This window comes from Heliangelus exortis, chromosome 2 (genome assembly GCF_036169615.1).
Source record: "Heliangelus exortis chromosome 2, bHelExo1.hap1, whole genome shotgun sequence".
Classification (NCBI taxonomy): domain Eukaryota; kingdom Metazoa; phylum Chordata; class Aves; order Apodiformes; family Trochilidae; genus Heliangelus; species Heliangelus exortis.
The window spans coordinates 55,259,007-55,277,606 of NC_092423.1; the positions used below are offsets into that span (position 1 = coordinate 55,259,007).

Below are 18,600 nucleotides of genomic sequence, written 5' to 3' on the forward strand. Positions count from 1 at the left end.
GCCTTCCACTCCTTATGTTCCTTTTCAAATTCTCATTGGTAGTTTTCTAGCAAATAGTACTTTATTCATATCTGTCTTTCCATGTATGTTGCATGTGACATTTTTCTTTAGCTTCTTGGGATTTTTAGTTGTCACTTTTTTAGAAAACTACCATGGTGAAGCTCAACCAGCCATCTCGTGCATCTCCAGGGTCCTTTATGTCATCTTAGACGAATAGGAAAACATCAGAGCTTATTTGTGTCATGACTATGGGCAAAACATGTCCATCTGGGAATCCTAAAAAAAAAGTTTTCTATGGGCTTTACAATTGAAACTCAGTTACAAGGATGTGCTATTGGTCCCTTCTTTGTGCCTCTGTCTGCAGAGAATATGAATTTTGATGCCCAGTTAATTTTTTTCTTTGAGGTGCTCTAGCACACGATACCAGCAGATATTTTTACTTCCAGGGATGCGTGGTGTGATAGGTATGATAGTTACTGAACTTCCTATGTTAGTTAGTTAGTTAGTTACTATCTGGTAAGTTTCAACTTTTTTAGTATTACCTAACCCTTATCCATAGACATTTTTCTGCTATTATCTTATTCCTCACTCAATGTTTTTCTGTTGCACTAGTTGCATGGGTAGTAGCTGTGATAAAACCAAGCCTTTATGGTGTTGAAAAGTAAATATGAATTATGAATTCTTTATATATGAGTTAAGTATACCACTAAAAAGTAATAGCTGTATTAATAGTATTATTCCAGGCTTATTAGCTGCATTATTTTTCATCTGTGTCTTGCTAACACTTGTTCTGCATTCCATTTTCCCTCACATAGAAGTTATCTTCCTTGTATCCACAGGCAAATATAACAAACTATCATAAAGACTGATCAGAAATTAAAAGCAGAAGGATAGTGAGCTAATTGCTAGGTAACCAGGACTGAAAACAGTAATAACAGTATTAGGCTCAAATCTTGTCTCATTGCACTTCTTTGGATAAACTGCTGTCTTCTCCTGAAGTCAATTATAACACTTGATACCACAGTCAGGATTCAATGCCCTTCATGCCTGCCTTTTCATATGGCTGCAGAAACACATTTTTCTGAACATGGTGCACATTTATTCATAACTCAGGCTGGAAGCTGACAGCAAGCAACCTGGCTTTTCTGTAGGAAGGAAGTATTTCCAGGTATTTACCTCATACCATCTCTGAGCAGGTAGTGTGCTTTGTGAGGCACCTGTCAAAAGTAAGCATTTTCTCTTGATAAAATGAAACCATGAAAGTCTCACATTATTTTATTTAACTTGAAATTTACATGTAAAATATTGCATCAAGTCAATTGACATCCAGTCAATTATTTTTGATAAATGACATTTTTACTTATTAATACAAGTATGGAATGTCAATTGTTTTTCATATACAAGGACACAATCTCAATTATTTTTGCTGTTTCCATACAAGGCAACTCTGGCCTGGGCCTGTTGTCAAAGCCTCAGCACTATCATACAAGGACAGGATTCATCTATAGGTCAGCTATGGCTTAGCCCTATTGTCCCGGTGGTAGTATTACAGAGACTGATTTACCTCAGTTGGAACTGAAGTCCGAAGCACTATTTTTTAAATAAACATATAAATAAATATTGTAATTTGTAAAACATACAAATAAATATTTTTTAAATAAAACAGTGTGCAGCTAGTAGTATCATTCAAAAGACCATAGATAAAGCTAATAGGAATATCTTTATATATACTGAAATTATTTTATGAACAGTGGCTGATTACTGACCCTTCCCCCTAATCAGAAGTGCACACAGACACCTGCAACAAATAGGGAAGTCTAAGAAAGGGAATTCCACCAAAAAATGTTTTTTGTTTTACATGGAGATAGCAAAGTATCTTATGTTTTGATCTCAAAAATTGTTACTTGTTTTTGAAATATGGTTTCTGAACAGCCCCCACACCTTTCAGGAAACATTCCTACGACTATTTCAAGTTCGGAACAAATTTTGAAGAGAGGTGCCTGAACAAAATAACTGTAATGTCCTTCTGCCATTCTTGTGACTGGGAAGTGGTATGCGTTGTATTCTTGGTATTCATTCTAAGTCTGCAAATGGCTTCCAATGTTTCATGCAATTACTGACTCTTTTTCTGAGGTATAAAATCAGAGGATTGAATTAATGAGTTGGAACCAGTGACATGGAAATTATTTTTCAAACCTAATACCCTGCATATTCATCAGGGGCAAGCCTTTTCTTTCTGAAACCTCAAATGAACATTAAATGTTTTTTCACCCCAATAAGTCGTTTTTCATAAGTTCTGCTAATTTTTTCTGGGCCTTCTTGCTGCTTATACTCAAGTATGGTATGTTTCTTATCTAAATGATTTGAACACCTGCATTTATCATCACCACATCAAAACCCCTAAGTATTCATGCTGATGACCAGATATTAGCAGAGAAATAACAAAAACTCTGGACCCTTGCAGCAGAGAGCTCTTAATGAATTTAGAATCAAAGACAAGGTAATGCAATAGTGGGGAAATACCTCTTTCTATTCTGCAAATAATACAAAATACCTTTGTATCACCTATTGAGATATTATAATACTCTTATTTAAAATAAGGTACCAATTATTTTCATTAGTTATTTAGCAAGCACTTTTCTCTGACTTCTTGACTGTGGAAAGTCCTATCAGTCCTGAAGGTTTTTCTTGTAGTGTTTTCCTGATACTGTTTCTTTTTTTAATCTTATCTTTTTTTCTAATACTGCACGTGGTCCCTCTAAGAATGAGGTCTTATTAATAGGTCTCATTTATGATTTCTGAGTATCAAGTATCATACAGTAGGCCAAAAAATTAAAGTTCCCCTTGGAAATTTTAGCATATAATTTCATACTCTTTGAGCAAAGTGTGAAAAGACACTTGAAAATAACTGCAGACCTTTTCTTAAGTGGATAATTTTTGTGGATATCAGATTTATAATAATATAACATCAGTGTTCCTTTGTTTATGTATTTCCTGTGTTGATTTTTTGGTATTTGATTGCAAGCCATTCTAAGATGGCCTTAAGATGGGCAATAAAGTTTACTGCAAGTTTTACTGAAGTATTTATTGCAAACTTGGTTTTCTGTGTAAGAACAGAAATGGAGGGAAAAATTTCACACTTTTGCTTAAGCCAATGAAAACCAGAATTACACCATTCTATTTGTGGTCCTTCTTATTTTTCTTCTCAGTAATGTTTTACTTGTACACATATACAATAAGCATCTGTGTGCATATGCTTATATCTCTAATGTGTATCATCAACCAAACTGAAAGATGTATGGATGCTGGAAAAGGCTCATTAATCAAACAGATGTAGTTTCAGTAATTATGAAATATCCTTACTAAGCAGAAGCACCAAGTCACTAGCCTTTTGGATAAGATTGAGGATGGAATATTTTCTCATTAGGATAATGAAGTTCAATAAAATTATATTCAATCACTCTCCATAAGGGAGCAAAAGGAAACTTTTTTGTTAACTGCAATCACTTAGCCATTCTTTTAATCTACCTCCAATATTGTTCATTCATTTTTAAGAGAATATGAATTATTCACATATTCAGCCTACTGTCCTGGCAAAGTCCAGTGGACATAAAAGTTAACTTTGTATATTAAATTAATAGTGGCTAAAGGAAATTAATCCTGGGAATGAAATGAACAGTTGGTAAAAGTTTTTTGTTTGGTTTTGTTGTTTGGGGTTTTTTTGTTGTTGTTTATTGTTTAGTTTCTTTAGGGCAGGAAGCTACTAATAGATACAAATTCATTTTGTTAAATAATTTAATTAGGTCATTTTAACATTTTTAAACTTTTTTAAATTTTGTCACTCTCTTTTTCATTTGAATTTCATTTATACTGATTATTTCCTAATTGTTTCCAACATCTTCTGTCTTTATTTTTCTCAAAACAGAAGATCTTATTATATATATACTGGATTGAACATTAATTGTTAATTAATTGAATTAATTGTTAATTAATTAAACCTTCATTAATTGTTTTTCGATTCAGAAGTGGGGTAGAAAAATCAAGGTTGAAAGGCCCCATTTTACATTGCATATGATCTTAGTATTTATATTACAGGAGATTTTCCTTATTCTGATCCAATGTCCTCCATTCATAGTTCAATGACAAGATTAAATAGTTTCAATTTTTGCTTCAAGCTTTCTGATGGTCTTTACTCAGACTAATTCTGAATAAGAAGTAATGAATCAATCTGCTCATCTGTAAAAGGACAAAACACAGTGTCTTCAGTGCATTGTGTGAGTTATTTGAGGTTTGGTGAAAACTCTCAAATCTTGTTAGAGGGCTGCCTTAGTGGAAAGCAGCATTATCTCTGTGTTTATGGTGACTGACAATACAACATTTTTAAAGTTCCCAGCACACTATTGAGTACGCAGATGTGAAGATAAATCATAATGCTTTGATGAAAGTATATTGTTGCTGCTGATGCATATATCCCAGGAAGAGCAATTTAAAATGTAGAATAAGGAATAAAATGTAGATGTAGAATAATGTATGAAATCATACTCTCTATTAAAGTTCACATTACCAGTAGCTTGCCATATAAATGAATAGTGACTGCTCTAGTACAGTCGTTGGTTTCAGCAAATGGTGCTGGATCCTGGCTTTGCAGCCCCAGCTTAAACTTGAAGAATTGCTGTCTAGAGGAGGCAAGTAAAATGTTTTCTCACCTTCCCTGAGGTGTCTTTCTTCTCTTGTCATGCTGTACATGCTGTGCTTGTTAGAGGGGTGACTGAGCTAAGCTCAAGCCTTGTCAGTGTACTTTCCTTACTGAAAGGACAGCGTAATTAATTTCCTTTGGTATCTTCTCACTTTTGTGGAGGTGGAATTCTGTCTGAATTCCATGTTTCTTTCTAGTGGGACCCCGGAGGGCTGTGTCAAGGATAGGCAAAAGCCAGATGTCCACAGTTTTGTTCTGGCTATGAATATTAAACTGAAGACAGGGAGTTAAACTTGAGTAGAAAGCTGACTATGTAGAATTTATTTTGCAAAATAATTTGGGGTTTTTTGCCCTTGAATGGATTTGTAAAAAGCATTTAATCCTTTTACACTGCATTTAGTCAGCATTATTGTCATGAATTTCTGTGGTGTTTCTGACAAGCAATATAATGTCTGGTCTCTGATATTTGATTTTTAAACAGAATGGTGGGCTGACCCTGGCCAGCTGCCAGACACCTCCACCCAGCTGCTTCTTCACTCTCCTCCTCACTTGGGCAGAGGAGAAAATAAGATGAAGAAGCCTGAGCATCAAGATCACTTACCAATTACCTCATGGTCAAACAGATTTGATGAGGGGGAATATGAATTCATCTTATTGTCAAGCATAATAGAGTTAGATGCTACAAACCAAACAAAGAAACAAGTAAAACTTAAACTAGTTTCTCTTCAACCTCAGCTCCTGCACTCTTTGATTGCTATCTGCTCTACCTCCTCTGGAGCTGCACAGGGGAATAGGGGCTCCCCTCTGCCACCGCTGCCCTCTCACACTGTTCCCCTGACCCAGCACTTGCTCCATCAGGAGATATCTACTTGCTCCAGGGAGGCTCTCCAGGGAATCTCTGTGGTGGATGCATGGCTAGGACCTATTCTCCCCCTCCTCCCACTCTCCCTTGGGGCTGGCAGAGATGTTTCCCACACTTTGCTGCTCACCCCTCACCTCCGGGCAGCGTTTTGCCAGAGATTTGTTGGCCCCCTGCCATGACCTGGGCAGCTGCAGCTGGTACAACTGGAAAGTCTCATGGATGATGCTTCATTGCTTTGTATTTGTGATCCAGTCAAATGCAGTAAGCTGTAATGTTTCAAACTTAGTATTCAGATATATGATTAAAATTGAACTCAGTGGGCTGTATTTCTAAGTCACCTTCATTTTTCAGTTATGCTAATGTAACTGTGCTGTATTCATTGGTGGACCTGTTAAACATGTAGTTAATAATAAGGTGTTACCAAGCATAATAACCAAGGCCTTAAAAATGCCTCAGTAGTACCTGTGCATGATAATGACAATGCTATCATCAACACAATTTGAATTTGAAAATCAGAAAAAAACAACAATTTATATTATATATGCTACATGAACAGCAGAATGAGGTGGACAGCTAAGTCTGTTGCAAAATATCAGTTTGGATTTCCGTAACACATTAAAATAAGGGAGGTCTGGTAATTTAAAACAGGAAGAGAAACTCAGTGACATATTCTATGTAAAAAATTTATTTCATTCTCACAGCCAGCTTTTAAGACAATTAATTACATTATTATTCTCTTTAATGAGTGTTTCTAAAATAAGAGTTTCCAGAGAGAAAAAATGGAAATGTGAAAAGGGAAGTGGCTCTTGCACCACTGTAATAATCTTTAATGGTATTTACAATTTTTTTTTAAAAGTCTTTGAGATCATGTGAAGTTACCTAGAATTGTTATAACTACCTTTCCCAGTGAAAGATAAGGTTACAAGTTACACTAACCTTATGCTTGATTAAGCCCTTTTAAAATTGATTTTGATCCCCATTAAGTTCTGAACTGGGTGTCCTACTTGGCATTTTCTTCTGCTCTAACTGAAGCTTTCCTTGACTGGAAATTCATTCCATTTTAAAAAGAACATAGAAGGACCTGTAACACGCCATCTCCTCATAATAATAGAAAACTATATTACAGAATTTTTTTTTTCCTGCTAAGATTTTATCATCTCCAATAAGTTTAGAACTAAGAGCTGGAGTTGAAGCACACTTCATTTTATAGAATTAAAATTGGCTGGCATCTCAAAACCGGAGATGGCTCTTTTGGATGATACATCTCGCTTTAACTATCCTCGGTTAGGTAAGATTTGACCTATTATTCTTTTATTCATATAGATATATTAAACTTTTGCTATTTTCTTCTGATGAGCTTCAGTATCTTAGTTTAAACACTGACTTTACTCCCAAGTATTATTTCTTTCAGAAAACTGGCAATCCAAGCAGACTGACAAGGAGTTTTCTTGTGGTGCTAGTTACCATACCCTGTATGAGCAACAGAAGTCCTATCAAAACTTTAAAACTGTGACTCAAAAATTCTCATCTTTCCCACTTCTATCATAAAGAAAAATGTTCTGTTCATCTTCAGATATACACATTTATGTAAATCTTTATATGTTCTTATCACAGAGGTATGATATTTTCTTTAGTCGCTAGGGAAATAAGTAAAGATTCTATTTTTAATTATTAAATGCTAGGCACTTTCACATCTTGGGGAATAAGGTAAAACATACCTACAAAATGTCCTCTGAAGCTACTGTTTCAAACTGACTGGGTTCTGGTGTTGTTGCTTCAGTATCCTTAAGGATACTGAGCACTTACTGGAAACAATTTGCAGTTTTCATAGCAACATATCAAAACATTTGTTAGGATGCTCTGATTTACATATAATCTTTTCAAAGTATTAGTGCTAGAGATTTGGACAAATATGATCTTAAAATTGTGCTATATATTGCCCAGATTAACATAAGAGTAAGGAGAAAGATCAAAAGTGTTTAATCTTTCATCTGTTAAAATATCTTTTCAGGAACATTTTCTTGATACTTTCAGTGAAATCAACATATCATGGTAATTCAATTTATAGGGTCACTTGATACTTCTTTGGAAACATGGGGAATGAGTATTCTTTAACAGAAGAGTTTGCAAAATGCAAGCATAACTAATCCTCTCATCCTTCAACAGCAGAAATTGAGAAAGCATGCCTTTTATAGTTAGTTGGAGTGGGAAAAAAATCTGGAAGTAAAGGAGGAAGGAAACCAAGGTTAGACCTTACTTGTCATTTCCTCTCAGGAGAAATAACTATAATCTGTCAGTATAATACAGTTTACCTCATAGATCACAAAGTTTTGAGTGTTGCTTCTATCCTCACTTCTAACAGTAGGCAACTGATAAACAGCTAACTAATAGCTTCTGGTATAAATATGAAATATCTGTTTTCTCCAAAGTGGAGATGAAAATGAACAACAAAGCACAAACATGGAATTATTAAACCTCACCTTAATTATTAAACCTCACCTTTGGAGTTTATGTGATGCTTACATTCTGCTGTGCAAAAGAAAAAAATTCTACAATTTGATAGCCATAGTGGCAGGTTCTGTATAGCCAGTTGACAATATCTTTGTTGTGTATTTGTGCTCTATTGTTTTGCAAGCTAATAATTGGCTTTCTCTGGATATGCTTCCATAGTCAAGCGCTCAGAAATTTTAAACTCCTATACTGGTTGTTTTGGTCTGGCTTATATTATGTGAAACCTGTAATAATAGCTCTAAATTCAGAAGATTTATGTTGATCTACAATTCCTACAAGTAGTGGAATCATTAAAATAAGTATGCATTTTGAGAAAAACTAGTGTTTTGTTCTTGTTAAAGACAAAAACTTAGTTGTAGAGATGAAAAGCTTCTAAAGCAAAGATGAAAAGTTAAACTGACTGGTAAAAATGTTTTTCCGGAAACTAGTTATCATGCAGTATTATCTTATTCCTGGGTCCTGAAAAACAAGCAGATCAAACCAAGAAATCGCCCCCACACCCAACAAATAAACAAAAATACTTGTTGATATGTCAAGTAAGGAAAAGTGTGAACTAGGAAATAGGCAGATGAATGCATTTTAAGCTAAAATGAGACTTTTTTTGTTTGTTTTAGTGATGTAATTACTGCCTCTGTCCACACTTTTCCAATAAAAAAAGTAAAACCACAATCTAAAACCAACCAAAGCCCTGCTTAACTTTACGATAGATACAGCTTAAAGACAATAAAAATAATTTATTTTTTAAATAATCCAAAACTGTGTCAAAACCAGGGTAGAGCACATGGAGACAGGGAGACACAGATTGTACCCCCTTGCTTTCTAAATTCCTCAGAAAGGAGCCTGCCTGAACCCAGCCTTGTAATGCCAGACCTGGCCCTCCCAGGGAGAGTGACTTAAATGTTAAGATCCAAGGAAATGCTTGACCCTCAGATACCTCTTGATCAGATTAAGGCCAAACGACTCTCAAGGTCTGTATTTGAATACAAGATTAAGTTAGAGCTATAGGAGGAATAATTAATAAAAGCTGATACTTCGATTATTATATAATTTCATGCTGCACGATCATAAAGTCTGATTAGTTGGATCACAAAAGTCACAATACATGTATGTTCAAGGTGCACAGCCTGCGAAAAAGATTGTGGTACTTAATGATTATAGGAGAGAGAAAGAGAAAATGAGGGAGTAGGACAGGAAAAGAGGCAGAGATAGTAGAAAATCACAGGTCCTGGATCCATCATTGGGAGGGTTGGTGGGGGAGGGTTGGTGTCAATGAAACTCCCAAAACCCACCACCACAGCTTCTTCTTTTTTAGGCCTGTTTCACTTCCTAAGAGTAGTTGAGACACAATCAAATTGAACTGGAGTTTTGCTGCTCAGTCCTTATCTCTGTTGCCTTAGGCCATATGCAGGCTATTTCTGTAGGCACCAGGCAGTCCTGTTGTTTTGCTGGACGGTTTACAATGGTGTTTCAACACTGCATCCCAGAATACATGTCCTATGGACTGGGCACTCAAAAACTGAAAGCTTGAATATAGTAAGATTCAAGTTTTATTTTTAAGGATCTATGTTTTTTCTGAATGTAAAATAGTAAAGAAACAATTTTTTTATTTGTTTTGTAAAATCAGAATTTAAAATACTGACATTTTGATGAAAAATCGAAGTGTGCAAATATTGGAATTTTGGGTACATTTTTCTGTATTACCTTTGTGAAATGTTGAAATGTTGATAAATCTGAATTTCAAGATGCTACTTTGTACACCTTTATACTTGTAATTATTCTGAATTGAATAATTTAATTTAAAAAAAAAATCCTAATCTCTGCTTAAATTGTAAATCACAATAATTAAGTATGTTTACTTTAAACATTTTCACATTTTCCAAAGTTAAAGACAAAAGTGTGCAGTGTACTATGGAATATGTTCTATGCCATTTGATGAAAGGCACTGCAGCCAGAAATGTCTGATAGTAGTCATATAATGCACTGCACATTTGAGCTATTGGTATAATATTGCCAATTTCAGTGTTTCCCGGGAGAGCTTATGGATGTTGGTTGATAAAATAGCAAAACAAGGAATTTTTCTAATTTCTTTGGTCCTTGGAAGGAACAGAGTTCTACTTTATAGGAGTCAAAACATGTAGCCATTTTGTGGCCTTTGGGATTAATAAGGCTCTGACTGCTCTGAAAACTAGTCAATAGATGTCAGAAACAAACTTCAGTGAAAAAGATGTTTTGGAAAATCTGCTAAAGTACTATGTGTCTTTGGGCATTCAAGTGTATTTTTAAAAATGTGACCCCAGTGGCACATCCCATGTTGCCCAAAAACTGATTCCTGATTCAGAACCAGAAAAACGAAACAGTCCTGACAGGCTGTACTCTGCTGTGAGCGAAGTAACCACCATAAAAAAACCCAAAATTAACTGAGACTTGTTCCTTTCCTTGCAGAGATCTATAGCAAGGCTTGAAATAAACACCAGAAAAAGTAACATTGAACAGTAAGGTTTGTGTGGAGACCACTAAATTAGTGTAATTTATGGCTTCACCTTGGAGGGACAAAAGTAGCTGCTAAAGTTTTCTTCCTTTACAACAGCAGACACCTTTCTGAGCAACAGCTACTACCTCTATTGATGGTATGAAGCTTGAAGTGGAATATGAAACATCCCTGTAATCAATATAAACTTCTTCAATCCATTAGATTACAGCTGCTCTCCAGATCAGCTTACAGAAAGGCTTCCATTAACACTCAGACTATTTCGCTCATGAAGCTGAAAGTGAACTTGGCTCCTTAGCACTCTACCAAGACTGTCCCGTGTAATGTCAGTCATGTAGGGATGCTACAGACTCTGCCGTATGGAAAGAACACTGCTCACAAGAGCACATTGAGAAAAAATGCAAGGGGGCAGATAAACAAAAATAAGATAAACAAAACCAAAACAAACAAAAGAAAAGCAGTCTACAAAAAACACCCCAAAAACCCCTCCAAAGCAACAAACAAAACCCAAGAAAAACACAAAAGAATATGCATAAAGCAAAGGGTTATTGAACTATGCCAAAAATACAAAGACTGGTATATCTGGCAAGTATACCCAGCAAGAAAATATTTAATTTCTCCATAGCAAAAAGCCTTCCTTGATGAGCACTTAACTGATTTCTTGCTGACTTAAGAACTAGAGTGTCCCTGCCCTACATTTCCCAGCCATTTAGATCAGTATTTATTGCTCTCATTAGTGACCCTTCTGGAGACTAAGAAGATGATTTCTCCAGCAGTCTTCCTATCCCATATGATGAGGGGTTTGTCTAGAGCAACAGACTGTGACACTGGGACAAGGTTGCTTTTCTTGTGACTGAAGTTAAACCTGAGGTAGGCTTTCCTCAATAACATCTGCTTCTATGAGATTTTTAAGTGATTTTTTAAAAGGCATTACCATTGACCATAAGATGCTTTGTAGTATCTTGCAATTTTCAGTCAGCATCACTTTCAAAGTTCATTTGAAATAAGATATAAAATGTTATAGCAACCTATGCTTATTTATTCCTCCTCTTCAGGGTGACACATTCTTGTGAATTAAACACAGTAGATTCTAGCATTTATTTCAGATTATAAAACCTGCCAGCATACTAATAAACTGTAATCCAGAATAGCCACATTAATATTCCTATTGGTTGTCACTGGAGATATGCCAATTCCCATGTGTATTTGTCCAAAGTGCCCTTGCAGTCTCGTGACTGCCTTTGACAATGGTTGGTGGCTTATTCTTTTTCCTCCATATTCTACAGAGAAATCACTGTATATATTCAAACTGGGAGAAAAAAATGTGTTAAAGGTAACTAACATTTAGCAGATTGTGCAAGTTAAACACAAATGATATTTTTTCCCTGTTAACTGACATACACTAGGACTCATATTTTAAAAGAAGAGTCTTTTGCGTTACAAGTAAGATTTTAAGTTGCATTAAAGTTTTGGGGTTTTTCCTTGCACTTAGCAGGTATTTTTCTATAATTAATGATTTGATGTACTGGTAGTAGTTAAGATTTTGGGGTTTGTATTGCAAATGTTCTGTTTGTACAGTAAAATTATTGTGTTATGTTCAGAAAGCCATGATTTTGTGTACTTCATAGCTGACATGCTTTTTTAACGCTACTTCAGATGCCCTCATCTAATTTGGCTAATTTGGACTCAGACCACAATATCAATAGTGCAGTCATTTGCTTTTTTGCATCTAAGCTGATCAGCTTTTGAGTTCTTCCTTTCTGACACATACACATGGCTTTCTTAGTGAAATTATTATTGGTGGCATATTTGTCTTTTACAGCTAGTACACTACAGCAGACTTGGGGTGATGTATCATAGTTTGATAGGTAATCTTGACTGAAGATTTTGAAGAAAGAAGGATGAGTTTGTTGCTTTTGAGTTTGGTCTTTTTTTAAAGGTCTGTTCCTCAGTTCACACTTGACCAGAATGGCAGAAAACCTTTTGTTATTCAGAAGTATTCTTAGTAAATCATCATCACTTACTTCTAATGAGTACTATTTATCAATATTCAAATATTTTTATTTTTGAAGCACATCTTAGATCTCTTTTTACTTTGCTGACAGAACCTCTGCAAGAGCTTCTAAGAGATCCTCCTTCAAATTATAAATAAAAACCATCTGAGACTTGAAATGTATACTGTTCACAGTTCTTAACATTTCCACGTGTATAGTTTGTAAGCTAGATGTAAATGTCAAAGATATAAAGATGAAGTGCAGATTGTCTTTTTCATCTACTCAGGCTCTTTTCATAAGGTATATCAGGAACTTTACAGGTGACCTGTTTATTGATCAGGATGCAAAGCGTGAGAACAGACTTTTGTGAAGGGAAACATTGAGTTTTTCTATTCTGCCCACCAAAAATCATTGAAGTCATTGGTATAGCAAGAAGTAAGCTTCAACAACTTTTGGTGCCGATAAGTCAAGAGCTTGCATATATATGATATTCTTTGTGCTACAATCAACACCTGTCACTTCAAATAGTTTGGTCTCTGCTCCCCAGTTAGTTCAGGGACTAAGAGGAATTAAAGCAATTGTGGTCAAAGCAGATGAGTGACTTTGTAAATAAATACAAAAATTATAAATAGACTATAAAACAGAAAAGGACAAACATTTTCTGGTTTAGTTGAGTGTGTACACAAGAACATATGAGAGTCTTGCACTCGGTAAGAATAAAGAGCCATCTTACCTGGTATCTGGTTTCCAATAGCCAGGTGCCTGAGAAAGTATGTAAGACCAATGCAAGTGCATAGAAGTCCTTACCTTCTGTGGTCTTTAGGTTGTGAAGGTTTTGAAGTTTGTGGATTGTAGAGGTTTTGCCTTTATATTTAATGACATCGGGTGATCTAATTGTCTGAGTTCTTGGAAAACTTTGTATCTGATGGAAATAAACTGTAATTTCCCTCTGAATAACAAGGTTAGAGTATCATACACAATTATTAGTTATTTTTGTTTTAACAAAATGGAGTGGAAGTGTGGTATTGCTTTAGGATGGTAACATTTAAATGAACCTAAGGTGTCTTGGATGTTAATACATCACTGAGATAAACGGTATGGAGAAGAGTTTATTTCTTTCCTGCGACAACACTGGCAGGATGGCGTGCTCTGTAATTGACTAGCAGAACACAGTACGTCAACTTATATGGGGAAAGATATTATATCTCAGTAAAAGGAAGGAATATATGATCCTGGTTTTAGTAAGGAAAAAATTGGATTCTGCAGAAATAACTGCTGAAATAACCAAAGGATTCTCAAGGATTTTTCTCTTAAATCTGTGGCAGTCTTTCCAAACAATTTTTTCCACCGTTTCCTTTTGCTTAGCTTCATCAATACTATTGACAACATAGTAGCTGTCAAAATAAAAGGAGATTTTCTCAATAGCTACTGGGATCAATAACAGAATAGAAGTTCTGATTAGCTTTTACTATTTGGAGAGATGTTTTTTCAGATACTGTGTTGTTTCTGAACACATTGCCTAAAATCCAGTTCAAATTTTTGTTGCAGAATTTAAGGGTTTGATCACAGTTTTATCCCTTTTTCACAGTTTTTAGTCATATTTTAGATTAGCTCTTTTATTTCACAAATAATTGAAAAATATTTGTGATGAATAGTAATATAATGAATCTAGTAATAGATTCATTAATTGATCAAATTACACCAGCACCAAAATTTTACTGTAGGTATATCTTTCTATTTCTAATATTCTTCCACAAAGATGCAGGTTTTTCTCTTCTCCCCTGCTGTATTTAATTGGTTTTATGAATATGCCAGTAATGCAGGATCAGATGCTTTATGACCAAAACCTTTTGTAGATGCTTTCATATCAATTCCTCTGGCATTGCTTTGAGTATTGGATAAGGTAACACCTGTCTCTTTTATTTGGAGTTCAAAAAAGTAGCCTGACTCCTAAGGAGGCTTACCTGACCCTTATGCCATCTTTCTTTCTTACATCCTATTTAATAATGTGTGGGAAAAAAGCTACACTTTTACTCTGAGTGTATGCATAGGTTAATAAATATTTCTGTTTCTCAGTATATTCATACACATATATAGGAGCTTCTTTAAGAAGTCCTGATCTCCAGTGTAACTAGATAGCTAATTTAGTTTTTCTTGTCAACTTATTTTAAAAAGAATTTAATGAGTGAATGGGAGGAGGGAATGTGAAGCAGGAAAGTGAACAAAGGTACATGGTCGTCTTCATCTGTCACTGCTAATAAGAATATCTTGTTTTCCTCAAAGGTAAATATCATGTAAGAAAAGCATAAGGAAATGCTATTAAGAGATTTTTGTTACATACTTTCAAAATACTTCTTATTATTTTTTCTTTTGTATTTAAATGCTTTATCCCTCTTCTACCTAGTGTGAGGAATAATCAGTTTAGACTGCTTAAAGAACTACTGTCAAATATATCAGGAAAGTGGTTTTATTGAATTACATTTTAACAATGTATCTTAACTAAGTCCAATGATAAGGTTCAGTCTTAGTGTACTGCACAAAGGATCTAACAATGACCCAAAACTACCAAGACTGAAATCAAAGTTTCCAAGACAGAATCTTAGTACACTGTAATACAAAGTTATGCATGATGTTAGTCTCTTCCCAAAAATATTCAGTTCCTAAGACATGTCTGTGCTTTGATGAGCACAATAAAGAGGCATCCCAGTTCAAGGGGAGATGACCACCATGCAGCCACACTACCAAGCAGGGAGAGGTCAAAGAAGGCTCACTTAGGCTGTCATATTTGTGGACTAAAATGGTCAGCTCACAATCAAATTGCATGCACTGGGGAAGACATACATGAGACTCCTGGTACCTACAACTTTGCTCCATGATAAATGAGTCTTGGAAAAGCAACTCACTATTCATGTGCTAATTACATGACCAAGTGTTCCAAGCTCATATGCATCAATGACCTCTATGTCTCTCTGCTCCTTTTTGGGTTTGCAAAGAACAGTCTGGAACTTTGGAGGTGTTCTTTGCCTTGTTATGGCTCAGGTCTTCACCTCCTATGGAGCCTGTACCAATTTAACACTAGGTTGGTTATGGGGTCAAGTGTATCTATCACACCTATATAATAGAATTAATGACAAGTGACTTCAGCAGCCAAAAATACACTATAGATAAATAAATGAAAAAAAACTTTTGTCAGATAACGCTGTCTTTCTATAATTATGACATTTAGGGCAAAATGTGTAACGAGCACTTCAGTCTGCTGCTCACTTCTGTTCTTAAGTTCTCACCTCGTAGTACTGCTTTGACTGAAATAATAGCAGCTTGTCACCCAGGATGTTAAAATGTAGGCCCTTGCTCTATGCCATACCCCTGCTGCCAGAGAGAGGTCTTTTGTGAGCCTGATGTGCTGGTTGGGTGTGTGATGTGAGCGCAAGGCACTGTGCCCGTTAGGCTTCTGGCTTCTGACAGATGTGCCCTGTGGCTGCAGCCAAACCAGTGGGAAGAGGGGAATCAATCCTTCTGTTTGCGGTATAAGCAATAATGCTTAAAACCATTTATCTCCCTTGTCAAAATTCTGTCATTAAATGGTGTGGTAGGGAACTTTATAGTCATTGGAATTGTCCTTTAATACAGTGCAAAACAATTGCCCTTTAACTCTTGCCTGTGTGTTTATGCTGGTATGAATTTTGTTTTCTCCCTTAAAAACCTCTCATAGCTTTGTGAAGGAAACTTATATTGTTAAATGTCAAACTACTGATTCATGAACTAATATTATTCTGTATTTCTTTACTTCAATTTCTATTGCTGTAAAAGTAATTTTAGTTTTCATTACATGAGACTGGAAATTTTAGGAGGGCCTGCATTATAAATTGCTTGATTCATGCACAGTCCTTTGTTTTCCTATTGAAGTTCCACTTTTGAGGGTGGCATTAATTCAGCGTACACATGGGATCTAGTCTGACCAAATACTGCTTTCTAATTGTATGAAAACTATGTGATGTGGTTGAGTGTTTGATGTTTCCGAACAGGGTGGTCTAATGCTTTCTTGAAATATAAATTTAGAGTATTTTCATTAATAGAAGAGCCTGTGTTGCACTGCTTGTGTTTAAATTCATCAATCAAGCCAATTGGTGTAGGTTACAGGTTTTTTCTGCTGTGGTAGGTAGTACCTGAAATGTAAATGAGAAATTTAACCTGTGTATTTCACCCATTTGTTGAAATAACAGAGGAAAAACTAGAACAAAGGGCAGTACAATAGATATCTAAGTACTTAAAAAAACAAAAGCCAGTTCCCTTCATTCTAATTTACATAACTTCATAAAACAGGAGATTTGCTTTAAACTTTTTTCATCAGAAAGACAAAGGTTCTGTTTTTGTTTATTTCTACCTTAGATGCTAATACCAAGTTAATCTTTATTATGAGTAAAACAGAAGTGAAATGCTAAAATGGCTTACAAAGATTATGTTTTTTTTAAAAAAAATATTGTTTTGTTAATTTTTTTCAGTAAACCTGTAATATATGGTAATTCATAGGCATTTATTCATGTCCCCTGAATTGTTTCCTTTTTATTTTTAATACCAGGTTATCAGCACTTCTATTAAAGAATTAAAAGTTTTTATCTTACCTACTTCTTAGGAAGCTTTCCTGATAATCCTTACCCATAGAATTACATTTTCATGTCACCAAAAATATGCCAGATATATCAGGTCAGGAACTCAGTGTTCCTTTGGAGTATTTGTAAAGAGAGTGATAGCCCATGGTTACGCATTACCGTTATCTACTTCTGTCTTTTGTCAAAATCTTTATCTTCTCATGTTGAGGTGTATGTCTGTGTTTGTTGGTTTGGGGTGGGGTTTTTTTGTGGTTTTTTTTTTGTGTGAGTGGTTTTTTGGCCTTGGTTGTGGTTTGTTTTTTTTGTTTTTTTTTTTGTTTGGTTTTGTGGTTGTTTTGTTATTTGTTGGGGATTTTTTACTGAATTGTTGGCATGTAGCCACATACCTTCCATGTGAACAAAAATTATAAGGTTGTGTTATTACCTAAAGGAAAAATAAAGGTCACATTGCCTTTTAATATGAATGAATAATTAACAACATAAAGTGAATCTGTTTTCTTGTGTTTCAGAAAAATGTGATGAACCTCTGGTCTCAGCATTACCCCACTCCTCCTTCAGCAGTTCATCATCTATGACCAGCAGCTATGTACCAGGCTATGCCAAGTTAAACAAGCGAGGCGGTAAGAGATGCTCTCTACTTGAATATTCAAATATTTCAACAAAAAATGGTGTATTATTTTTAATATGAAAATTATATTAATTTAAAATACTATTGCTTATGGGTTTTTTTAACAAACTTTTTGCTGCCTGACAGAGGGTTTTATAAGTAGAATTAATTTTTATTTCATTGTATGTGACAGTAATTGCACTCCATTGCACTGCAAGGAGAAATACACTACTAGTAACATGTAGCAGCATGGACCAAATGTTTATGTTGATGGAATAACTTGGTACAGTTCTAGACACTGACTTCAGTTAAAGGGGCATACCTATGTTAATTGGAAAAATGAATGCTTGCAAGGCCATGGTTGCTGGAACAAAACTTGTTGATTTAGCTTATATCCCAATGACTTAGCAATGACAGCTGTCATTCAGCTTTTTTTGGCACCACCAGAACTTTTGCCATGTTTCTTTAATGCAATGAGCTGTTGTTCAGGAAAAAAACAACCAAACAAAAAAAACCAACAACAAACAAAAAAAAAACCCTCAACAACAACAACAAAAAATCCAAAACAGACACAGGAAAAGAAAGCCAACTCAGTTTTGGTGGTTGGAAAAATAGGTATTGCTTGATGATCTGCCTGGTCTAATTGTGTCTTTAGGGCTAGGTAAATTTATTTATTTCATGGTATGGACTCAAGTCTTTACCTTCATCCACAGGAACTTTCCTTGATATTTCTAGAAGTCTGATTAGCTACCATTTTGATATTGATCTCTAAAATGATAGATCGAGGCACTTTTGTCACTTTCACAAGAATGATAGCTCTGGCAGGGTGGTT

At 35.2% G+C, this 18,600-nt stretch overlaps 1 protein-coding gene across 1 annotated transcript in view; it reads left to right on the forward strand.

Annotated features, from left to right (window-relative positions):
* The window catches only part of CNTNAP2 (contactin associated protein 2), an 830,415-nt gene that overhangs the window by 290,726 nt on the left and 521,089 nt on the right, over positions 1–18,600 (forward strand). Inside the window, exon 2 of the mRNA XM_071736230.1 lies at positions 17,671–17,781. Within this exon, the coding sequence (XP_071592331.1) occupies positions 17,671–17,781 (111 nt within the window). The remainder of the gene's footprint in view (positions 1–17,670; positions 17,782–18,600) is intronic.